Source organism: Bos grunniens, chromosome 8, assembly GCF_055505025.1.
Source record: "Bos grunniens cultivar Pamir isolate PY7600 chromosome 8, Bosgru_T2T1.0, whole genome shotgun sequence".
In the NCBI taxonomy this organism is placed as follows: Eukaryota; Metazoa; Chordata; class Mammalia; order Artiodactyla; family Bovidae; genus Bos; species Bos grunniens.
Window position 1 is genome coordinate 61,029,689 of NC_141172.1, and position 22,818 is coordinate 61,052,506.

The 22,818-nt window shown below is 44.3% G+C and overlaps 1 protein-coding gene across 6 annotated transcripts in view; it reads left to right on the forward strand.

Moving 5' to 3' along the window:
• The first annotated feature begins 327 nt into the window (after positions 1 to 327).
• The window catches only part of LOC147367201 (stimulated by retinoic acid gene 6 protein-like), a 43,072-nt gene continuing 20,581 nt past the window's right edge, over positions 328 to 22,818 (forward strand). For 2 of the 6 annotated variants that reach the window (XR_015169925.1, XM_086415970.1), the window contains exons 1-2: positions 17,434 to 17,531; positions 18,624 to 18,754. Coding sequence is in view for 3 of the 6 variants with exons in the window: in XM_086415970.1 (XP_086272096.1) it covers positions 18,665 to 18,754 (90 nt within the window). In the remaining 3 variants the exon portion in view is untranslated. Of the gene's footprint in view, positions 486 to 1,033; positions 1,265 to 15,602; positions 15,679 to 17,433; positions 17,532 to 18,623; positions 18,755 to 22,280; positions 22,402 to 22,818 lie in introns of those variants that run through there. The other 4 variants (XR_015169924.1, XM_086415969.1, XM_086415968.1 and 1 more) reach the window with 4 other exon arrangements.

Sequence of the window (22,818 nt, forward strand, 5' to 3'; positions counted from 1 at the left end):
TTCCTAGTTTATTGCCTTGAGGCAGAGTAGGCAGAGTCCTACTTTATTGCCTGTAATAATTTTTACAGCTAGCTAAAGAGGCCTCAGCTGCTGAACAAAGCTTCAGTATCTCAAGGATCCAGTGCCCACAGCCAGCAGGTACTAAAAAAGAGTGCAGGAGTCTCAGAAAGAGAAAATAGGAAGGAAGTTCCTGATTTTGAATGAGAAAGCATGGGAAGGGTGGAAGAGCCAAAGAATAGCCAGTAGTGTTCCCAAACAAGGAAGGAGGCCACCACATACTGTCATTTCTCTGGTAAATATTTGACTATATGTTTGTTTTTCTCTGAGGAGTTTTGGATGATGTGACATAAACTGGGCAGAACATCAGAATATCAGAAGCACTCAACAAGAGGCCAGAGAAGCCCAAAGAACAATTCAGAGAAGCAGACTGCTCACCAGGGTGGCAAGCAGTGCTTTTCCACCAAGATGTTTCCTCCAAATGCAAGGTGAGTTATCAGGGCCCAGCTTGAGACAAGTCATGCTGGACAATAGCGTTTTCCTGGCAACTGTCTTCTTTTTTAATTAAAAAAGTAATTTTTTACTTTTGTACAGTTGAAGTACAGTTGATGTACAACATTAATTATAGTTGCACAGTGTAGTGATTTATAATTTTTAAAGGTTATACTCTATTTATAGTTATAGAATACAGACTATATTCCATGTGAAAGTGAAGTCGCTCAGTCGTATCTGACTCTTTGTGACCCCATGGACTGTAGGCTACCAGGCTCCTCCGTCCATGGGCTTTTCCAGGCAAGAGTACTGGAGTGGGGTGCCATCGCCTTCTCCGGGGGATCTTCCTGACCCAGGGCTCCAACCCAGGTCTCCTGCATTGCAGGCAGACGCTTTACTGTCTGAGCTAGTAGGGAAGCCCTATATTCCCTATATTGTACAATATATCCTTGTAGTTTATTTTATGCATAATAGTTTGTACCTCTTAATTTCCTACCCCTGTTTTGCCTCTCTCCCCTTCCTTCTCGCCACTGCGTGCATGCAGGCGTCAAGTCATTTCAGTCGTGTCCGACTCTTTGCAACCCTATGGACCATAGCCAGCTAGGCTCCTCTGTTCGTGGGATTCTCTAGGGAAGAATACCAGAGTGGGCTGCCACGCCCTTCTCCAGGGGATCTCCTCCACCCAGGATCAAAGCCACATCTTTTACGTCTCCTGCATTGGCAGACAGGTTCTTTATGACTGGTGCCACCTGTGAAGCCCTCCCTCTCACCACTGGTAACCACTAATTTGTTCTCTATATCTATGGGTCTGGCTTTTTGTTGCTGTTGTTGTTATATTAACTAGTTTGTTGTATTTGTTAGATTCTACGTATACAGGATATCAACTGATATTTGTCTTTCTCTGTCTGACTTATTTCACTTAGCATAACTTCCAAGTCCATCCATATTGTTGCAAATGGCAAACATTTTGTCCTTTTTGTGGCTGAACAGGATATCTTCTTTATCCATTCATCTGATGATGGACACTTGAGTTGCTTCCATGTCTTGGCTGTTGTGAATAGCACTGCTACAGACGTTGTGGTGCGTGTATCTTTTCAACTTAGTGTGTTTGTTGTTTTCAGATATGTAGCCAAAAGTGAAATTGCTAGGTCATATGGTAGTCTATCTTTAATTTTTTGAGAAACCTGGTGACTGTCTTTGTTATTGGTGATTCATGGAACCGGGAAGAAGGCGTGGTTTATGTAATTTGGCAGGGGGCACTGAGCAGAGAACCACAGGTAGGTTCTTGGGTCAGTGAACAGATTTCAGTTTGTCTTCATTCTGAAGTTACAGAATGGGAAGATCCCAGAGGATCTGGGTTTGGAACCTGGCTCTGTAGTTTCTAGTAGATCTTAAAGCCTCAGTTTCCTCATCTATTAATCAGTTTCCTCACTTATTAACCCCTGTCCTAACCCATAGCTTTGTGAAGATCATATGAAAAAATAATATGAAAGGCATTTGAGAGATGTAAAGTCATGTCTAGACGTCATGAATTAAGAATTCTCACTCAAACATTTAAACTTAAACATTTCATCTTCAGTTCAGTTCAGTCTCTCAGTCGTGTCCGACTCTTTGCGACCTCATGAATTGCAGCACGACAGGCCTCCCTGTCCATCACCAACTCCCGGAGTTCACCCAAACTCACGTCCATCGAGTCGGTGATGCCATCCAGCCATCTCATCCTCTGTCGTCCCCTTCTCCTCCTGCCCCCAATCCCTCCCAGCGTCAGGGTCTTTTCCAATGAGTCAACTCTTCACATGAGGTGGCCAAAGTACTGGAGTTTCAGCTATAGCATCATTTCTTCCAAAGAAATCCCAGGGCTGATCTCCTTTAGAATGGACTGGTTTGATCTCCTTGCAGTCCAAGGGACTCTCAAGAGTCTTCTCCAACACCACAGTTCAAAAGCATCAAACATTTCATCTTAAATGATTCTAAAACTAAAAAGACTACTCAAAAAGTAGAACCATTGCTTCCTGGTATCAGGGGATTCTCCATTTAGATTGTTGCAAGATGTTATTGTGGGGAAGGAAAAAATAATATTTCCTCTATCCTTCTAGGTTCTTGACAAAGATACTCCTATAATAAAAAAAGATTAACAGGAGATAAACAAAAATTTAATAACATGTATACATTCTGTACAGGGTCCCCAAGTGGTGCTAGTGGTAAAGAACCTGCCAGCCGATGCAGGAGATGTAAAAGGCACAAGTTTGATTACTGGGTTGGGAAGATCTCCTGGAGGAGGGCATGGTAACCCACTCCAGGATTCTTGCCTGGAGAATCCCATGGACAGAGGAGCCCGGCAGGCTAGAGTCCCTAGAGTGGCACAGAGTTGGACACGACTGGAGCAACTTAGCACACGTGCACGTGTATACCTCCTGAATACGTGGGAGATACCTAGGAAAACTGAGTTAACTCTCCCAAATGACTGAAGTTGTCACCCTAAATACCATCTTCAGCTAAAGACAAAAAAAGATGTTAGGGTGAGGAGTCAGTTATTAGGAAAAGCACAGTAAACAAGGGTAAGGTTATGAAAGAAATAAAAATGAATGGTGCTTTTTAGGACAGTTAAGAATGGAAGGGAGCAAAAAAAAAAAAAAAGGTGGGGGGCCTTTGTCTTCTTCAATCACCCATTTTTCGCATGGTAACTCTGCTTGAACTTGCCAAACATGGGTGAAAACACTTCCATACACTCTCTCCAAAAAGGGGGTAGCTACCAGATGCAGACCATTCTTCTCTGAACAATAAGCTCCAATTGAACGGGTAAGGTCAAGGCAAAGGAGAATAAACAGAGATCTGGACACCCAGAGGAGGAAACAGGGAGGCCCTGGGAGAAGACGGAACAAAGAACCAGGCCAGAGACGAAAGGCCAGTCAATAGCTCATCTTAAAGTTATCACGTGTGTTTGAGTCCCACCAAGAACAAGTGATAGTCTCCCTCTGACTGGTGTTCTCTGAGGATCCAGTGAGACCTTGGTGATGAGGGTTCTTTATAAACTGTAAAGCTCTGTTATTTACTACAGTGCCCTGCTCAAGACAGGAAAATTCTTGCAGTCCTTCTGCCCTGGGAAAGAGCTCTGTTCCCAACTTGGCTGAGCCGATTCTGTCTCTCTGAGTCAGTTGACCAGCTGGTTAAACAGTGGAGCCAAGACACCCAGCCAGGAGTCCAGCTCCTTGGTTCTGTGGCTCCTGTGTCTCTTGATAATGTCAGACCCCACATCCAGGAGGGACCCCAGGGTCTGCTGGGGGCCAGGCTGCTGCTTGGAATATTCCACTCCCACCTCATGAAATAGCATCTGTGGCAGGTAGTCGTAGGGAAGGTGGAAGCAGGCCTGAGGCCTAGCAAGCATGGTACTTCTCAGTTAACAAATCACCATTCCTATCCGTTCTCTAAGGATCTAGGAAGTGCTGGCATCCCATCCATTCTACAGATAAAGCAACCAAGGATTCAGCAGGAGAAATGATTCACCCCAGCTCACGAGGTTTATAACTCCCAGGCTTTTCCTCTGGGTAGATCTGAGGACTCACACGTGCATGAAAACAGCCCATAGTCACCCTCCAATGGAGGTTACCAACCAGAGCTGATCATCCCCAGCTGTACATGCATGAATGTTTAGTCACTTCAGTCGTGTCTCACTATTTGCTACCCCATGGACTGTAGCCCGTCAGGCTCCTCTGTCCATGGGATTCTCTAGGCAAGAAGACAGGAGTGGGTTGCCATGCCCTCCTCCAAGGGATCTTCCTGACCCAGGAATCGAACCCAAATCTCTTGCATCTCCTGCATTGCAGGCAGATTCTTTACCTACTAAGTCACCTGGGAAGCCTCATCCTAGCTGTACAGCAAGGTCCAGATAAGTAGTCCAGGGAGTAGTCATGGCAAAGGAGAAAAAAACCGATTTGGACACACAGAGAAGACAGACAGCGGCCCTGGGGAAAAAATGGAATCAAAACAGGGTATCAGTGTGTCTCTCATTGTAGAACTTCCCCTGATTCTCAGAGAGTCACTGAGAGCAACAGACAGGGACAGAGCAGCAGGTAATGGAGAGAGAAACAGACAGAAGGGCACATGGGACTGACTTTCTGGGGAAGGTGTCAGAGGCAAGCCTGAGGGGGATGCAGACTCTGCCACTCACTGGCTGGGAAGCCTGGATGTGTTTCCTTACCTTCTGCTGCTTCCGTTTTCTCATAGGTGAAATGGGGTGATGATAGTACCTCTCACAGGGCTATCATGAAGCTCAAATTAGTTAATAAAAGCATATCCTTGAGGGATAGCTTGACATACTGTAGGCCCTTGAGAAAGGTTAACTTTCCATCTATCCATTTAGGAAGTATTAGTGGGCACCAGGGTTTCCCTGGTGGCTCAGATAGTAAAGAATCTGCCTGCAACTTGGGGGACCTGGGTTTGATCCCTTGGCTGGGTTTGATCCCCTGGAGGAAGGCATGGCAACCCATTCCAGTATTCTTGCCTGGAGAATCCCATGGAAAGAGGAGCCTGGTGGGCTACAGTCCATGCGGTTGAAAAGAGTCGGACACGACTGAATGACTAAGAATAGTGGGCACCTGTCATTGCCACATGCTGGGTCAGGAGCGAGCACATGAGAAGAATGAGGAAGGTCCCTGCCCCTAGGGAGCACCTCCTCTAGTGGGGGACACAGATGTATGAAGACTTTTCCACAAAGTGGGCTCCCTGCTGTGATTGTGGACTGAGTCCCACGCAGTCCAACTATCTCAGTTCACAAGTAACCAAACTGAGACCCTGGGCTCATCTGAGACTAGGAAGCCACTGCACTTTTAGGAGCAGGGCTGGGGGGGCTCACAGTGGTATTTCCTGGCCAGGTGCCTTTGCATGAGGGCCTCAGAGGAGGCTGGTGGCTCTGGAGGACCGAGGGGCCATTCTGGGCAAGATTGCTGTGTTCTTCCCGCCCTGCTCCCCACAACCTGTAGCGTGGAGCGGGACATTGATCACGGGGCCAGGTGTGCAGAGCACTCAGGCTACTGGTTAACCAGGTGAAGGACTTCAGTCCACTGTGTGATCAGGAACCCAGGGCAGGGGAGTTTCAGACAATCCCTCACCTAGCAGGTGGCCAGGGACACCAGGTCAGCTACCCATGGACATGCACTGGATTGGAGCTGAGGGGGCACTCAGTCTGGAGAGGGCTGACCCCAGATGCTCAGAGGACAGAGGAGCAGATGGGGTCTGGCATATGAGGAGGTAGAAACAGCCAGTGAGAGTCCCTCTCCAACCCAAGAAAGAAAACTTTTCTTTGGTCCAAAAGCAAGGAATTGTACTGATAGAATAGATTATCACACACAATTTACAAATAACAAATATACAATGATCTTTCTTTCAAACTGCACAGACCCAATTAAATCTCACAGAATGCTTTCATTGATTTTTGCCAGAACTCTTGTATATGTAGTCAACCTGCCATTGACCCATGAGTTTATTTCCGACATGAGTGTTGGTTGATATATTTATTGACATTAATGAGTAAGACAAATGTGCAACAGTGGAAACAAGGTGTGAGTCAGAATTTCATTTTCCAGAAACTCTTTTTTGGATGAATGAGATAAGAATTTTAAATTCTAGAAGAATATTTCCTTTTTTTTTTTTTGCTCTTCATAATGTAATGGCTACAAACATGTTTAAAGTTAATCTGCCTTGTTAACATTTTCTCTGTCACTTTCTAGACAGTCTCAGAACATAAATCAGAGCCTGATTTGTAGTGCTCCCCCATCTCCCTGGTGTAAGTACTCCCAGCCTGGCTGATTTCAAGCTAATGATGTGATGTCGCTGAATGGAGGTGTGAAGGGAGGCACGGGAGTAGCACAATCCATAACATAGAGTTTTCATCCTGCACATATAACAGATGTAGATAACCTCCAGAGATAAATCACAGCAAAAGGTAGCAAAGTAATTAGGAGGTGATGGGTTTTCAGGCTTTACTACTTTCCTTTTTAATAATTTATTTAATTATGCATTTGTATATTTTAATTTTTACCAATGGTGGTGTTTACAAACTAGCTTGCAAAATTCCTGATAATGTGACAGTCCTAAGCTGATACAAGCCAGCTTGAGCATACTATCACATCTGCCTCCATCTCCAGGCAGGACTAGGAGGAGACTGTGTGTTAGGGGATTGAAGGGATTCACAGAGGTGGGGCTGGACTGACCCCAGAGACCCTGGCACACAGGCCGCCTCATTGCTGGAGGCATCACATGGACAGGCATGCTCATGCACACACATGCACACACACACACAAACACACTGCACACACCTCTTCCTCCTTCTCAATCCTTCTCTGCTCTCAGCAGTGGGAACCAGTTCCCTTTTTTCTGCCCCCAGGATGGCCGGTGCCACACTCACAGAGCACCTTGAGCTGGACTTGAAATAACCTGGGCTTTGTGACGTTTTCTGCTCACTGGCCTTCTTTGGGCCTCAACTTCCTGAGGGAAGTTCCCATGGAATTTAACAAACATGCCCTAATCCTGTCTGTGCCAGGTGCTGGGCTGGATTTAGGATCAGAGATGAGTCAGCCGCAGCCCAGAAGGTCAGCGAACTCTCGGAGCTCTGAGGAGCCACGTGAGCTAGCAGCGGGGGCTGGGAGGATGGTGTCATACTGCGGTGCCTGGCTCCCAGCCTCGCCTCCTCCTGGGCCAGTTAGGAAACCTCTCCTGGCTCCAGTTCCTCATTTTGAAAAGGAGTTATTACAATCTGCTTAATGGTATGGACCTAACAGAAGGAGAAGATATTATGAAGAGATGGCAAGAATACACAGAAGAACTGTACAAAAAAGATCTTCATGACCCAGATAATCACGATGGTGTGATCACTCACCTAGAGCCAGACATCCTGGAATGTGAAGTCAAGTGGGCCTTAGAAAGCATCACTATGAACAAAGCTAGTGGAGGTGATGGAATTCCAGTTGAGCTATTCCAAATCCTGAAAGATGATGCTGTGAAAGTGCTACACTCAATATGCCAGCAAATTTGGAAAACTCAGCAGTGGCCACAGCAATGGAAAAGGTCAGTTTTCATTCCAATCCCAAAGAAAGGCAATTCCAAAGAATGCTCAAACTACCGCACAATTGCACTCATCTCACACGCTAGTAAAGTAATGCTCAAAATTCTCCAAGCCAGGCTTCAGCAATATGTGAACTGTGAACTTCCTGATGTTCAAGCTGGTTTTAGAAAAGGCAGAGGAACCAGAGATCAAATTGCCATCATCCGCTGGATCATCGAAAAAGCAAGAGAGTTCCAGAAAAGCATCTATTTCTGCTTTATTGACTATGCCAAAGCCTTTGACTGTGTGGATCACAATAAACTGTGGAAAATTCTGAAAGAGATGGGAATACCAGACCACCTGATCTGCCTCTTGAGAAATGTGTATGCAGGTCAGGAAGCAACAGTTTGAACTGAATATGGAACAACAGACTGGTTCCAAATAGGAAAAGGAGTTCATCAAGACTGTATATTGTCACCCTGTTTATTTAACTTATATGCAGAGTACATCATGAGAAACGCTGGGCTGGAAGAAACACAAACTGGAATCAAGATTGCCGGGAGAAATACCAATAACCTCAGATATGCAGATGACACCACCCTTATGGCAGAAAGTGAAGAGGAACTAAAAAGCCTCTTGATGAAAGTGAAAGTGGAGAGTGAAACAGTTGGCTTAAAGCTCAACATTCAGAAAACGAAGATCATGGCATCCGGTCCCACCACTTCATGGGAAATAGATGAGGACACAGTGGAAACAGTGTCAGACTTTATTTTTCTGGGCTCCAAAATCACTGCAGATGGTGACTGCAGCCATGAAATTAAAAGACGCTTACTCCTTGGAAGGAAAGTTATGACCAATCTAGATAGCATATTCAAAAGCAGAGACATTACTTTGCCAACAAAGGTCTGTCTCGTCAAGGCTATGGTTTTTCCAGTGGTCATGTATGGATGTGAGAGTTGGACTGTGAAGAAGGCTGAGTGCCAAAGAATTGATGCTTTTGAACTGTGGTGTTGGAGAAGACTCTTGAGAGTCCCTTGGACAGCAAGGAGACCCAACCAGTCCATTCTGAAGGAGATCAGCCCTGGGATTTCTTTGGAAGGAATGATGCTAAAGTTGAAACTCCAGTACTTTGGCCACCTCATGCAAAGAGCTGACTCATTGGAAAAGACTCTGATGCTGGGAGGGATTGGGGGCAGGAGGAGAAGGGGACGACAGAGGATGAGATGGCTGGATGGCATCACTGACTTGATGGACATGAGTCTGAGTGAACTCCGGGAGTTGGTGATGGACAGGGAGGCCTGGCGTGCTGTGATTCATGGGGTTGCAAAGAGTTGGACACGACTGAGCGACTGATATGATCTAACTTGTAAAGACTACATAAGATAACATAAAATAGCAGAATTCCTAAGGAGATAGTGATACACAATAAAGTGACATCAATCGATAAAAGCTATTGTCATATGTTTGATGACCATAGAGTGATAACATTAGGACCAAAGGAAGCAGGACTGTGGGGCACAGAGACCCCGTACTGCCCCCAGCAGGCGATCAGCACAGGAGCGTCAGAGAAAGAAGTTAGGAATGCAGATGACCTGTGCGCTAGATGTACTAGTTCTGTGTCATTGCTTGGACTCATCCTCATTACTTTTAATTTTCAATCTTTATTTTTTATTTATTAAACAATTTTTAAATTTTCTATCTTTTTAATTAATGAAAGATTTATAATTAATACCCCATCATAGAACAAATCTTGCATATTTTCACTTTATGCTGATTCTTGGGCAACTTCCCTTCAGAATGGTGTTTCATTGCTCTGGGACCTGAGCAAAAAACCTCCAGTCTTTTCCCTGATTACAAAACCCAGTCATTCATTCAGCGTATGTTCATTGCTGTCTACTTTGTGTTAAGCACTGTTCTAAGCAGTTGCCAAGCACTACATCTATGCAGTACCCTTGGAAAATTCAGGAAAATCACTTTTAACAGTAGAATGGACTCAAATCCCACTACACAGAGATAACCACTCTTCACAACTTGGGATCATGTTGTTTTATAATATGTTTCCCTTAACAATATATCACAAACACAGTTCCAAGCTGTCATCTGTGGAAATTTTCTACACTTGAGGGTGCTGTTTTGTGGCTCACCCCTCAACAGATCTGCCCCAACAGCCCTGGACCCATTAGGAAATAGTGTGAGTCTCAGAGACCAAGAAGGGGGTCTCAGTGGCCTTCTAACTTGGGTTGACCCCAAGTCAAGGTCACCTGTTCATGCTGGAGGGGACGCATAGATAGAGCCCTTATTTAGAGAGCTCCACTCTCTACTGTCTCTGAGCTCACCTGCTTCTAGCCACTGCCAGACTAACTCTCGTCTCAGCCCTCCAAGCAGGAGACAGGTCCAGCAGTGAATATGTGCAGGCAGAGTCACCCCACAGAAAGAGGTCTGTGGGTCTGTATATTCTGACATGAGAAATTGCCCTTCTTTAATAAAAATCTTTTCCTTTCTTTTATTGATTAAATGAAGAAATCAATCAAATCAGACAACTTTAGTCTGGTCCCATTTTTGCTTGAAACTACAGGTTACAAAAACATGATTATGGAAGGGAAAAGGGCTTGTATTAGTACTTTTTACATTTGTAAATATTCTGAATATTTTACGATAAGCATATATTACATTTAAAATGTTAAGAACACATAGGAGGGAGGGAGGGAGGAAGAATGAAATTTTTAGCATTCTAATACATGTCCCCAGTCATCTCTCTGATTATTTCCTTAGTGTATATTTTTTAGAATTAGGATTCCTAGAAGTGGAATTGCTGTATTTTAACAGCTCTCGGTATATACTGCAAAATTAATCCACAGAATGGCTATATCTCCTTGCACTTTGATTACCAGTAAATGAATACCAACTTGTCTTGACCTTCAGTAATTCTGAGTAGTATTGTCAATAACTCCCACTTTAATAGATAAGACAGGGTCTTCTCTGGAGGTCCAGTGTTGTCCTAATGGTCCGGAAGCGAGTGACGAGAATGAAGACAGAACACAAAATCTGGTGCAATGGGTCAGGGGACCTGCAGCCTCTATTGGACTGAGGTGCAGAGTCCACTCTGAGTCCAGCTTTTATTCCGAATTGCAGACTACAAGACTTTTTTTATCTTATCTTTCCCAAGACACTACACTGACAGTCCAGATCCCCTTGTTTTTACCCCAGGCCTCTCACTTTTGGGCTAGTCTCGGAAACAATTAGCGAGTGCATAGGCAACGTTCACGCCTGATGCTGACCCGAAGTTACAAGGTCCATTCTTTCATGGTCCCAGTCATACTCCCTTCTGGGTCTGGCCTTGGGGGGTTGTAACAAGGAGATTATTCTTAAGAAAACCATGACAGATTATCATTAACACAATTTCTTTTATATATATATATATATTTACAATTTCTTAATATATGCTGTTTTTCCAGGTGCTATTTCTGTGGAATTTCTCAAGGCTATGAAAGTACATTGTTAGGAATTCCCAGTACATCTTCCCCCCTTCTGTTTTTTCAGGAGTAGATACACCGTCTGAGCATAGTCCACATCTTTTTCTTCATCAGTTCTCGTGCATCTGAGGACTAGACACAAAACAGTTAAAGACATACATCCTGATATTATAGTACCAAGCAAGCCTCCTCCTAAAGTTCTAATCCACATCATGGGGTTAAGTTTATGTAAGCTTTCCTCAATTTCTTCAAATAAATCAGTTTCTGAGAGTAATTGTAAGTGAGCATTCTGCATACTAGAAATAGTAGCCGTAATTGGGAAATATCTAAGGATAAATTATTACGAACATGTCTTCTCAAATGTTTAAATGATTGATCCCACGTATATTCACTTTGGTTATATTTGTGAGGTGTGACACAAAATGAAGAGATATTCCAATCACACTTAAGATGAAGTTGCGATTTAAAATTTTGTACTTCATTCCCTAGTACGAGAACTGCATTTTCTAAATCAATCAATCGTTCATTAATTTCTTTGTCTATGTGGGTTTGACTTCCCCAGGCAGAACTTGCATCTTGGTGCCACTGCTGTACAAATGTAGTCGCTTGTATAGTCTGATGCAATGCCACTTCAGCTACTGCTGCGGTCAGGGCTATAGCGATAATTCCCACAATAGCTGCTATAAGGAGTCCAATAAACTTTTGAAACGTTGTAGTACTTTCTTTATAACCTTTAAAAGGGCATGTGTTTCAGGAGAGCCTTCCCAAGGTCTGGTTTGATTTACTGGAAGCCATATTCCCAATCTCCTTCTTAATGTAACAAATGAGTGATTAGAATTATAAAGTGAAGAATTTAAGCAAGTGTATAATTTGCAGTCCTGGCAAGAAAGTTCTTGTACACTTCCATTGATAGAAACTGTTCCTTTCGAGAGCACGTAAGAATCTCTCACGCAAGACTGAATATAAAATGTCCAGTTTGTACTGGTATTAAATATCAGTAAATAATGAGTTTTATCAGAATAATGTCCATCCCAAATTTGGAATTTTTTAAGACTTAAAGCCAATCTCCAAATCTCTCCTTGCCCTCTTCCTTTATCCGGTTGTGGGAAGGGGGATGGCATGCCACTAGCATGCCATGTAATTGGGTGGTCTGAATGAGTGGTAATATTAGTATGGTCAAAGACTTTATGCATCTGCCAGTGCAGCCTTTTGTGAGGACTGTAGGACCGATTTTTATGAGAGCGATTAGAGACTACATACCCCTTAGGGGACCAGTCCCATACAATTCCATAGGAACCATTAATCAAAATTACTCCCTCAGTCCAATAGCGGCCAGGTCCCCTGACCCATTGCACCAGATTTCCTGTTCTGTCTTCATTCTCGTCGCTCACTCCCAGACCATTAGGGCAACAGTCCGGTGGCTAATATTCCATGCTCCCAATGCAGGGGACCCAGGTTTAATCCCTGGTCAGGGAACAAAATCCTCCATGTCCCAACTTAGAGTTGACATGCTGCAACTGAAGATCCCACATACTGCAACAAAGACTGAAGACCCTGCACACTGCAGCTAAGACCCCGTGCAGCCATGCAAATAGATAAACAGTAAAAATAGATAAGGCAGCATTTCATCTTAATTTCTCCTTTTATTACTAGTTGAAATTTTAAGAATTTATTGAATGTTGGTATTTCTTCCCTTGCTGGTGGCTTACTATTCTTTGGACAGTTTTGTTCTTGTGGTGTTTCAATTTGGGTCTTTATTTAATTTTTTTCTTTTCCTGTGATTTGTTGGAGTGATTGAATTTTTATTTCTTCTTATTCACTTTTTAGTACATTGATTTGCTTTCCATTTATATCCCTCTGGTAGCTAACTGTGGACTTTTAACATACTTACTTAGAATTATATTTTACTTATAAATCCCAGAAAAATAAAACAGATTTCTACACCATCCTCCTAAACATGACAAGAACTTGGTCATCATTTCACTTCCCTTTATATCCACGTGTGTTCCTACCCTTCCATGTGAGGTATCATCTGGTATTTCAACTCCAAATTGACATTTCAAACATTTTATTTCACAATAATTACTTATCTAGCTATTTCCCCTCTAATTCCTCCATTTGTTGTTGCTTTTAAATCCTTCCCCTTCCTCCTAGATTCGTTTTTCTTCTTAATTGAGAATTTTCTCCAGTATTTCTTTTAGAACAGGTCTTTTTGAGTCCTTGTGTTTCTAACAATGTGTGTGTTAATATATATGTGTGTGTGTTTAAAATTCTGTGCTCGGGAATAATGGGAAGTTTTGCTAATTTCTTTGCTTATTGTGACTTTTTGCATCCCTCTACTTCTTCCTAGGGGGCTTCCCTGGTGGCTCAGTGGTAAAGAATCTGCCTGCAGTGCAGGAGATGCAGGTCCGATCCCTGGGTCAAGAAAATCCCCTGGAGAAGGAAATGACAACCCACTCCAGTATTCTTGCCTGGGAAATCCAATGGACAGAAGAGTCTGGCGGGCTACAGCCCATGGAGTCGCCAAGAGTTGGACATGGCTTAGTGACTAAACGGCAACAATATCTTCCTCCTAGGTTCATTCTTCTTGTGAACCATTTCCTCTACACTGTGTCTCAAAGAAGTTCTGTATTAGCTTTATTTCCTCAAGATACCACCTCTGTCCATCGAATTTTTGGCTCCCTTTCATAGTGTAATCTTTCCTCATGTTTGATGGTTCTAGACTGGGTGCTTATCTTTGTGATAGAGCTTTCCACTGGGATATTTATTTGGGATGGCAGCTGCTGCAGCAGCTAATATTAAAGTGTGCTTTCCGTGCAGCAGGGTAGAGGTGGGATGTGCCGATAGATGGGGTACCTCAGCAGCCGATCTTCATCCAAAGAGCCTGGTCCCTCCCAGGTGCCACCTGTGATCCGGGGCACTGCCTTTTCTCTCTGACGCATGTATACTATTCCCAGAGAGATAAACTCCTTGCCCCTGGCTGATCAGCATGGTGAGAGGACCATTGGGTCTGTGGCCCCCCAACTCTTCATTTTGTGGTCTGTCAGCAGCCCCCACCTGTGTCAGCCTCTTGCATGTGGATGCAGAGCACTTTTTTCGTGGTCACAGTCTGCAGCCATGCTGGCTAATGCTTTTTCTCTTTGATCTTGTCCTAATTGCACTCCATCATTCAGCATCTTCTAATAGTTTCTGTGTACCTGATAGACTTCTTTCCTGCTTTCAAATATGGCTATTTTTCCTTTCTTTTAAAATTTGAGGCTTTTGTATAGGATGGGGAGACTGATGTATGTGCTTAATTTACCTTCCAAAAACTGGAGTTCTGATTTTTACAGTTCTGTCACATTTCTAACAGCATGAGTCCCCACCACCACTACCCCACCACTTCTAGGATATTTCAGTCCTGTGGTTTACACATCACCATGGAGTACTGGAATTGCAAAGGATTTCAAGGGAATATGTTATGCTCCGGCTTCCCAGGTGGCAGTAGTTGTAAAGAACCTGCTTGCCAACGCAGGAGACAAGAGATGCGGGTTTGATCTCTAGGTGGAGAAGATTCCCCAGAGGAGGGCATGACAACCTGCTCCAGTATTCTTGCCTGGAGAATCCCATGGACAGAGGAGGCTGTCAGGCTGTATACGGTCTATGGGGTTGCAAAGAGTCGGACACAACTGAAGTGACTTAGCACCCACACACACATGTTATGTTCATGGGTTCCCCTGAGAAGTGCTCTTCCCTGAGACTTCTGAGGGGAAAGCTGGCCAGGAGGGAAGTCTGGGGAATGGCCAGATGGATGCTGCAGGAGTGGGGCACAGAGTGAGCAAGGATCTGGAGGGTGAGCATGTGCTGAGGTGGTGCAGTGCAAGTCAGAGTGGCGAGAAAAACTGTGCTGGGACCCCAAAGAGGAGCAGGTCCCTCTCAAAGAGGCCACAAGCCTGCTGGCATGTGTTTCAGACAGGAGACCCCAGCAGCCCTGTTCTGCAGGCTGTGAGGTCTGGAGAGGACAAAGTCCATAGCCTGCCGTCCAGATGACTGCTGTCCTGCCCCAGTAGCCCAGCAGTGAATCAGAGTGAGCAGATGCTTCTTGATCTCTGATTACAAAAAACCATGTCGAAAGGCTGCTTTCCTGTGAAGTTTCTGGAGCTTAAGTCTCAGGACCTCTCACTTGCAGGACCCCACCAAGGCTCTGGGAGGGTGGGAGGCACCTTGGTTAACTGTTTACATGGTGATGTGTTTTCTTTAAAATATGAGCAGGTAAGATATTTTTGTAGTTTTATTTGAAAAGGACATCCAAATAATAAGCTTTGGGCTCCAAGGAAGCCTGAATCTGTCCTGGACTATGTCACCAAGAAAAGAAGGAGTTAGAGCCAGTTAGTAGGACAGCTATATAAATAATTAAGCTGGGGAAAGAGTTAAAGAAGACTAATCCACTTAGGGAAGACACATCACAGGTGAGCGGCACTGACTCAGAAAGTGACGTTAAAAAAGATCAGATGATCTCAGTGGGCTACAAGTCAAATTCCTGACAGTGATGCTCAAGGCTGAAGGGTCAATGACCACAACAGTGACTGATGATGTGAATGAGTATTTTGGCTGTTTTTCAGGACCAGGCAGCTAAACGGCACTTGTGACATCTCAGTGGACATGGAGCTCTTCCTCCATTACTCCCTCATCCCATCAGTAAGTGAAGGCAGAGGAGGGTCAGTGAGGGGAGAGAAGGGGAGCCGCCCCCCCCCATACACGGGCTTCCACAGGGGTCTGAATAGGTCAGCAGAGACTTGCTGACTTACATTATGCACCAAAAACACAGGCAGAAGAAGGCTTTGAAGGTCCCAAGAGTCAGGAACACTGACTTGTAGGGAAGTCCAAATAGGTTTTTCTGAGGAAGCAATGCTGGAGCTAAGGTCTGTTGGAAGATGTAGTAAAGAACATTTCAAGCAAAGAGAAGAGCTTGTGCAAAGGCTCCATGGGGGCAGGGAACATGGAGACTGTGAGGAGCTGAGAAGGCAAGTGGGGCTGGAGTGGAGAATGAGGTAGAAGTGTCTGGGGAGGTGGGTCAGGGCCAGACCCTGTGTAAAGGAGATTTGTCTTTGTTCTAAATACAATGGGTAGTAATTGGAGGATTTCTGGCATGAGTATGGTGGGATCAGATCAGTGTTGAAACGATCACTCTGGCTGCAAGTGGGGATCAGGTTGGAGGCAGGCAAGAGAGGAGGGAAGACCAATGAGGAGATGGTTGCAGAGGTCCAGGTGAGGTAATTTTACATCATCATAGATGATGGTGGTCAACTTGAGATGTTCAGAAGGTAAAATCAGTAGGACCTATTAACAGGTTGGTTACAGAGGTAAGGGAGAGAATGACTCTTCAGTTTCTGATTTGCACAGTTGGAAGGATGGTGGTATTTGCCATTCCCTTGTTAAGGAAAATTAGAAGAGATCCAAGTTTGGTGCGGGTAAAGGAACAAGACAGGGAGGAAACTCATGAGTTCCATTTAAGACATACTGAATTTAAAAAGCATTCAACACATCAAAAAGAAATACTAACTGTGTAGTTGGACACACAATTTTGGACCAAGTCTGGGCTGGAAATTTAAGTTTGTAAGTCTTCTATGTATTTGTGGCCATGGAAAGCATGGACATGGGTAGGATCACTGAGGAAGAGAGAGTCGAGGAGTAAAAGGAGCGGTCCTTGGAGTGAACCTTGGGGACCTCCACATGTAGCGGCTGGGTAAAGAATGATCCAGCAAAGGAGACTGAGAAGTACTGGAAGAAAACCAGAAGTGTGGCTGACAGAAGCATAGAGAAGAGAGTATTTCAAAGAGGAGGAAAAGGTCAACAGTGAATGCTGCTGAGAGGTCAAGCAGACCTGGCTTAATGTTTACATTTGGGTTGAGCAACAAGGTGGTAATTAGCGACTTTGACCAGCACTGCTTCCATGGAGTGATGGTGGTAGAAGCCAGGTTAGGGGGTTGAAGAGCAAGTGAGAGGTCAGGAAATGGAGATGCCAAGTGTTGATAATTCTTGGGATACTTCTAGTAAAAGGAAAACAGGAAAGGGGCATCAAGTATCGGAGGGATGACTGAATCCACAGGAATAAAAAGCAAAGAAGGATTTGCCACCTAACAATTATCTGTTTGTTTGTTTGTTTGTTTTAACAGAAGAGGACACTGAGATTCAGAGAAGTTAAGTCTCCCTTCAAGCCAGTGAGTGGGAAAGAAAGATTTGAACCCATGTTCATTTAGGCCAACACAAAAGGAAGCTCAGTACAAAACATTCTGGAAACTTAAGGGTGCACATAGCCAGCTCCCTGAGTCTGGAGTTTGAGTCCTAGACATTCTGAGTGCTCTGGTCACCCACACACTCTCCTTCAGTAAGGGCACAGAAGGTCTGAGGATGAACATTCCCTGATGGCAAACTCATCTTCTCTTCCTATAGTTTTTCATCATTTTGGTCTTGTCCTTTCTGCAAAGAAGAGAGCAACACAGAGAGAGAGATGACACTTACCTTCTGCGGAACCACTTCGGAATGATCGTGTGAGTTGAGCCAAGGTTCATAACTACAGCTTGGGGTACTCTGTGTTTGGGACCAACACCATTTGTAAGGCCAGGCTAACTCCTAGTTACCTCCCCACCAAGAATAGCCCTGCCCCTCCCTTCCCCAACCCACCCAATGCCCAGAGAATTCAGAATGCAGTTCCAAGCCATTGTGCCCTCAGCACCCAGGGCTGCCCAGCTATGCTTAAGACATCTCAAGGAGGCTCAGCTCACTGTGGGAAGGGCCCTCCCACGCTCAGCACCATGGCTACTCCAGAAAGCAGAGGGGAGAGAGTTCCCCATCACTGGGGGCAGCAAGCATGAGTCATGTCCCAGGAGAGCTGGGTGGTCCAGGCAGATTTCAGGGCCTTTCTGGCTCTGACATTCTGAATCTCTGCTCCCCTTACCACATTTTTCCTTGAGTTCTAATTTTCACATCTCTGCCTCATCACTCTGTAATTAATAATAATGTTGATGATACAGTTAGCATTTATTGCACACTGACTGTGACCCAGGCACTGAACCATCCGCTTTAACTACATTACTCTGATGAACCCCAACAAGGTAGAGATTGTTATCCTCATGTGATGGATGAATAAGCTCAGGCTCAGAGAAGTGAGTCACTTGCCCATTTTGCTTGTTGTCATGGTTGCTGATGTCCTTGCTTTTGCTCCCCAGACTTGGAACTTCTCCAGGGCAAGATTTTGTCTCCCTCACTTCAGTACCCTGAATCCACATTTAGCCCAAAGATCGGCACAGAGGGCCTCAGGATATGTTGTTGTTTCGTCTCTAAGTCGTGTCCAACTCTTTTACAACCCCATGGACTGTAGCCCACCAAGGCTCTTCTGTCCATGGGATTTCCCAGGCCAAAATACTGGAGTCGGTTGCCATTTCCTTCTCCAGGGGATCTTCCAGACCCAGGATTGAACCCACATCTCCTGCATTGCAGGCGGATTCTTTACTGCTGAGCCACCAAGGAAATGAATAGTTCACTAAACAATAATTCCTCCCCAGCACAGGGTAGTTAACTTTGGAGGTGAACTGTGGGAGTGAGTCACTTCTGGCTTCATGACTTGTTTCTCTTATTCACAGACCTCTGGACTTCGTGGGCACTTTCAGTAACCGATGGTCCTATGGAGTCGCCTTTGGGGCCACAGCCAATAAGGTCATGTTCTTGTTCTCGGAAGGTTACCAGCCCCTGCTGGTCCCGCAGTGGGCCCAAGGTACACGTGCTGCCTCACACCTGCTGGGAATTTCACCACGGAAATTCTTGCTCAGAGACGGCATGGCAGGGGTTCTCTGGGGTCAGGGGACACACTTTGTGGACTGTCAGCATTCTTTTCAGCTTATTACTTACCCAAGGTCAATGTTGAGCCCACAGTTTCAAAGCTCATTTGTCGGCGTTTTCTCCTAGTTAGATTCAGGAGTTCTTTCAACATAGTAGAATGAAGGCTCAGAAGGTAGCTTCTCTGTCACCTGCACTAAACATCTCTCCTGAGTGATAGCTATGACTGCCTTCTTGCTATCAGTAAGCATTCAGATGCTTCCTCAAATAACTGTGCTTACTTCTCTGGCCATTGATCTGAGGCCTCTTTGTTCTCCATGCCCTGGGCTCTCCTACAGTTCAATCATCCCTAATCTAATGACTCCCAAACCTCTCCTGTCCAGTTCAGTTCTCTCTCCTGAGTTCCAGTCCTCTATGAGCAAACGCCTACAATATCTCTCTAGTTTTTAAGAGTTTTTGATGAAAATTAAAACCAAATTATATATCTCTTAGAAGTATATAAGTTAAGATTTGGCAAATGTTTCTTGTTGTTTAGTCACTCAGTCATGTCTTTTGCAATCCCATGGACTTCAGCCCACCAGGCTCCTTTGTCCATGGGATTTCTCAGGCAAGAATACTGGAGGGGGTTGCCATTTCCTTCTCCAGAGGATCTTCCCAATCCAGAGACTGAACCTGCGTCTCCTGTGTTGGCAGGCGGATTCTTTACCACTCAGCCACCTGGAAAGCCCATGGCAAATGTTTACATCTATGAAATCATTACCACAATCATCATGATGAACCCCAGAGTTAACTTTTTCCCCTTTGTACTCTCTTCTTCCCACCTGTATCTGGTCATCACCCCTAGCCTCAGGCAATTATATAAATGGAATCACAGGTAATGCACTTCCCGCCCCCCTCCCCCGACCTTGGGGGAATTATTTGTCTTCTTTCACTCACCAGCATCATTATTTTGAGATCCATACATGTTTAGCATGTATCAGAAATAATTCCTTTTTCATTTCTGAGTAGTGTTCCACTATATGGAGAGACCACAGTTTACCCATTCACCAGTTGACAGACATTTGATTTATTTTCAGTTTTTGGCTATTACAAATACAGCTGCTAAAAGGATTACAAGTCCTTGTATGTTTCCATTTTTCTTGGGTAAATACCTATGAGTGGATGTCTGGATTATTAAGACCATGAAGTAGATTATATTTTAAAAGAAACTGTCAGACTATTTTTCAAAGTGATTTTTTTCCAGTTTTGATTACCTTCCTCAGTGTATGAGAGTTTCAGTTTCTCTTGTTCTTGACAACACATGGTCAGTCTTTTTAATTTCAGCCATTCTAAGAAGCATGACGGAGAAGGCAATGGCACCCCACTCCAGTACTCTTGCCTGGAAAATCCCATGGATGGAGGAGCCTGGTAGGCTGCAGTCCATGGGGTCGCTAAGAGTCGGACACGACTGAGCGACTTCACTTTCACTTTTCACTTTCTTGCATTGGAGAAGGAAATGGCAACCCACTCCAGTGTTCTTGCCTGGAGAATCCCAGGGACAGGGGGCCTGGTGGGCTGCCATCTATGGGGTCGCACAGAGTCGGACATGACTGAAGCGACTTAGCAGCAGCAGCAGCAGCAAGAAGCATGTAGTGGTATCTTATTGTGGTTTTAATTTGCGCTTTTGTAATGACTAATGATGTTGAGCATATTTTCATGCTTATTTGCTATCCCTCTACCTTCTTTGATGAATTGTCTTTTCAATCATTTGCCTACTTTAAAAAATTGGGTTGTTTTTTGTTTTCTTATTGTTGAGTTTTGAGAGTTTTCTTTTTAATATAATCTATAAGTATTTTATCAGATGTATGAATCACAAGTATTTTCACCCAATCTGTGACTTGTGTTTTCATTCTATCGACAGTGTCTTTTGAAGAGCTGCCATTTACAATTTTGAGGAAGTCTAATATTTTCATTTTTATTTTTATGGTATCATATAAGAAATCTTTGCCATATATGGTATATATGCCATATATGCCATATATGGTATCATATAAGAAATAAGATCACTTAGATTTTCTTATTTGTTCTTTCTAGAGGTTTTAGTCTTATGGTGTTTGCATTTAGGTCTATGATGCATATTAATTTTTTGCTTATAGTGTAAGGTGTGGAATGAATTCTCTCTTTTTTTTTTTGCCTTTGACTATCCATTTATTTGCAACACTACTTGTTGCAAAAATCTATTCTTTGCCTACTAAACTGCCTTTGCACCTTTATTGAAAACTGATTGACTACACATGTGTATGGGTCTATTTCTGGGCTCTCCATTTAGTTCCATTGATCTGCAAGGTGTGAAGTTTCCAATTTTTCCACATCCTATCCAACACTTGCTATTTTCATTTTAAAAAGATATAGGCATTTGAGTAGGTATGAAGTACTATCTGACTGTTGTCTTGACCTGTGTTTCCTTGAAAACGAATATGTTGAGCATCTGGCTGGGCCAGAACATTGTTTCTTGCTTCATGGCTCAAGGGTTCCCTCTTCTGTTTTCACAAAGTGATTTTATATATGTATCCTCATTATAACCGCACATTCTCTAAGTTGACTTCTTCCCTCCACTTTTGTCTGGACTCACTAGTTCCCAGCTCCTAATGTTCTTATCCTTTTCATTTTGAATTCCTACTGTCAACAGTTTCTCTGTCACCCTGGGCTTGTCCTGTCCTTCTTATATTTCATGGCCTTGCTAAATGTCATCACCTCCAGGATGCCTTCCCTCATACTCAGACCCTAGGTGAGGTCCATGACTTTCTCTTCTTGCCCTCATAGCACTCTGAATATGCCTCTACTTTCATACATATCACATCATTTACTTTCCTCTTTGTCTTCCCTATTGTATTGTAAGTATCTCAAAGCAAGAACTTTGTTCATTCCTCCTGTGTCCTTGATGCCTGTTCTGTGCCCCAGCCCAAAGCAGACACTTAGAAAGGACACCCTGCCCAATTACATTTTACTGGATTTGTTAGACTATCTCAGAACTAGGCAGTGACAGCATTAATACTATCATTGCCTTAAGGGTACAGTGTATAAATATAATACTTTACAAGAGGTTTTGAAACACAGGACATCCCTGCTCTCTGTGTTGCTATGGTATACATTATGGTGCTTTACTTGTAGTGATTGTTTGTTCATTTATGTTGTCTGTTTCTGCCCATCATACTGTGAGCTAATCAAGGACAGGGACCAAGTCTTCTTCATCTCAATAGTTAGCCCAGTGCCTGGCATGGAAGAGGTACCAGGAAGGCTCTGTAACATGAATACATGACAGACATCCCTGCATTCCTCCCTGGACTAATCTAGGACTTATTCACTCATCTCCCTGAGTCCTGAGACCTGTGACTGCAAGGCACATGAAGCCCCATAGCTGCCCTGAGTCTCCCCTGAGCTTGTGAGAAGAGGAACTCACATAGTCTCTGGCCCTTCTCTCCCAGCCTTTGTGCTTCTGATCGGAGGCATCGAAGTTGGCCTGTCCCACTTCCCCTTTTTCGCCTGCCTCTCATCGGAGTTCGGGCTGGTCAGCTCCGTCCTGGGCTTCAGCTACTCTCTTGTCTGGTAAGATGGACTCTGCCTGCCTCCCCTCCAACAGTTTGTTTGGCCATGGCTAAACTCTGGGCAAAGTGCTGGTGGTGACCTGAGAACTCTCTTGGAGGGCACCTTGCCCAGAACTGAGGCTCAGGGTGGGTGGGTGGAATGACGTCCCAGGCCCACCGTGGCCCCTCCTTGGGACTGCACTTGAGGCTTCAGAAGGTCAATCTGCATTCTGTCAGCTCCACAAGAGCCTGTCCATGATTAGAATATTCCCAGAAGTCAGGGTTGTAGAAAAACTCACTTCTGTCAACTGCCGTCAGGTAGACCCACAGGTAGAAGCAGGAGTCCCATTTGGATGTGACTTCTTGCTGTTGTCACTTCCCTGGGAGCCCAGGAGAAAGTGCAGGGGCCTTAACAGGGTATTTGGGGCCATCACAATCT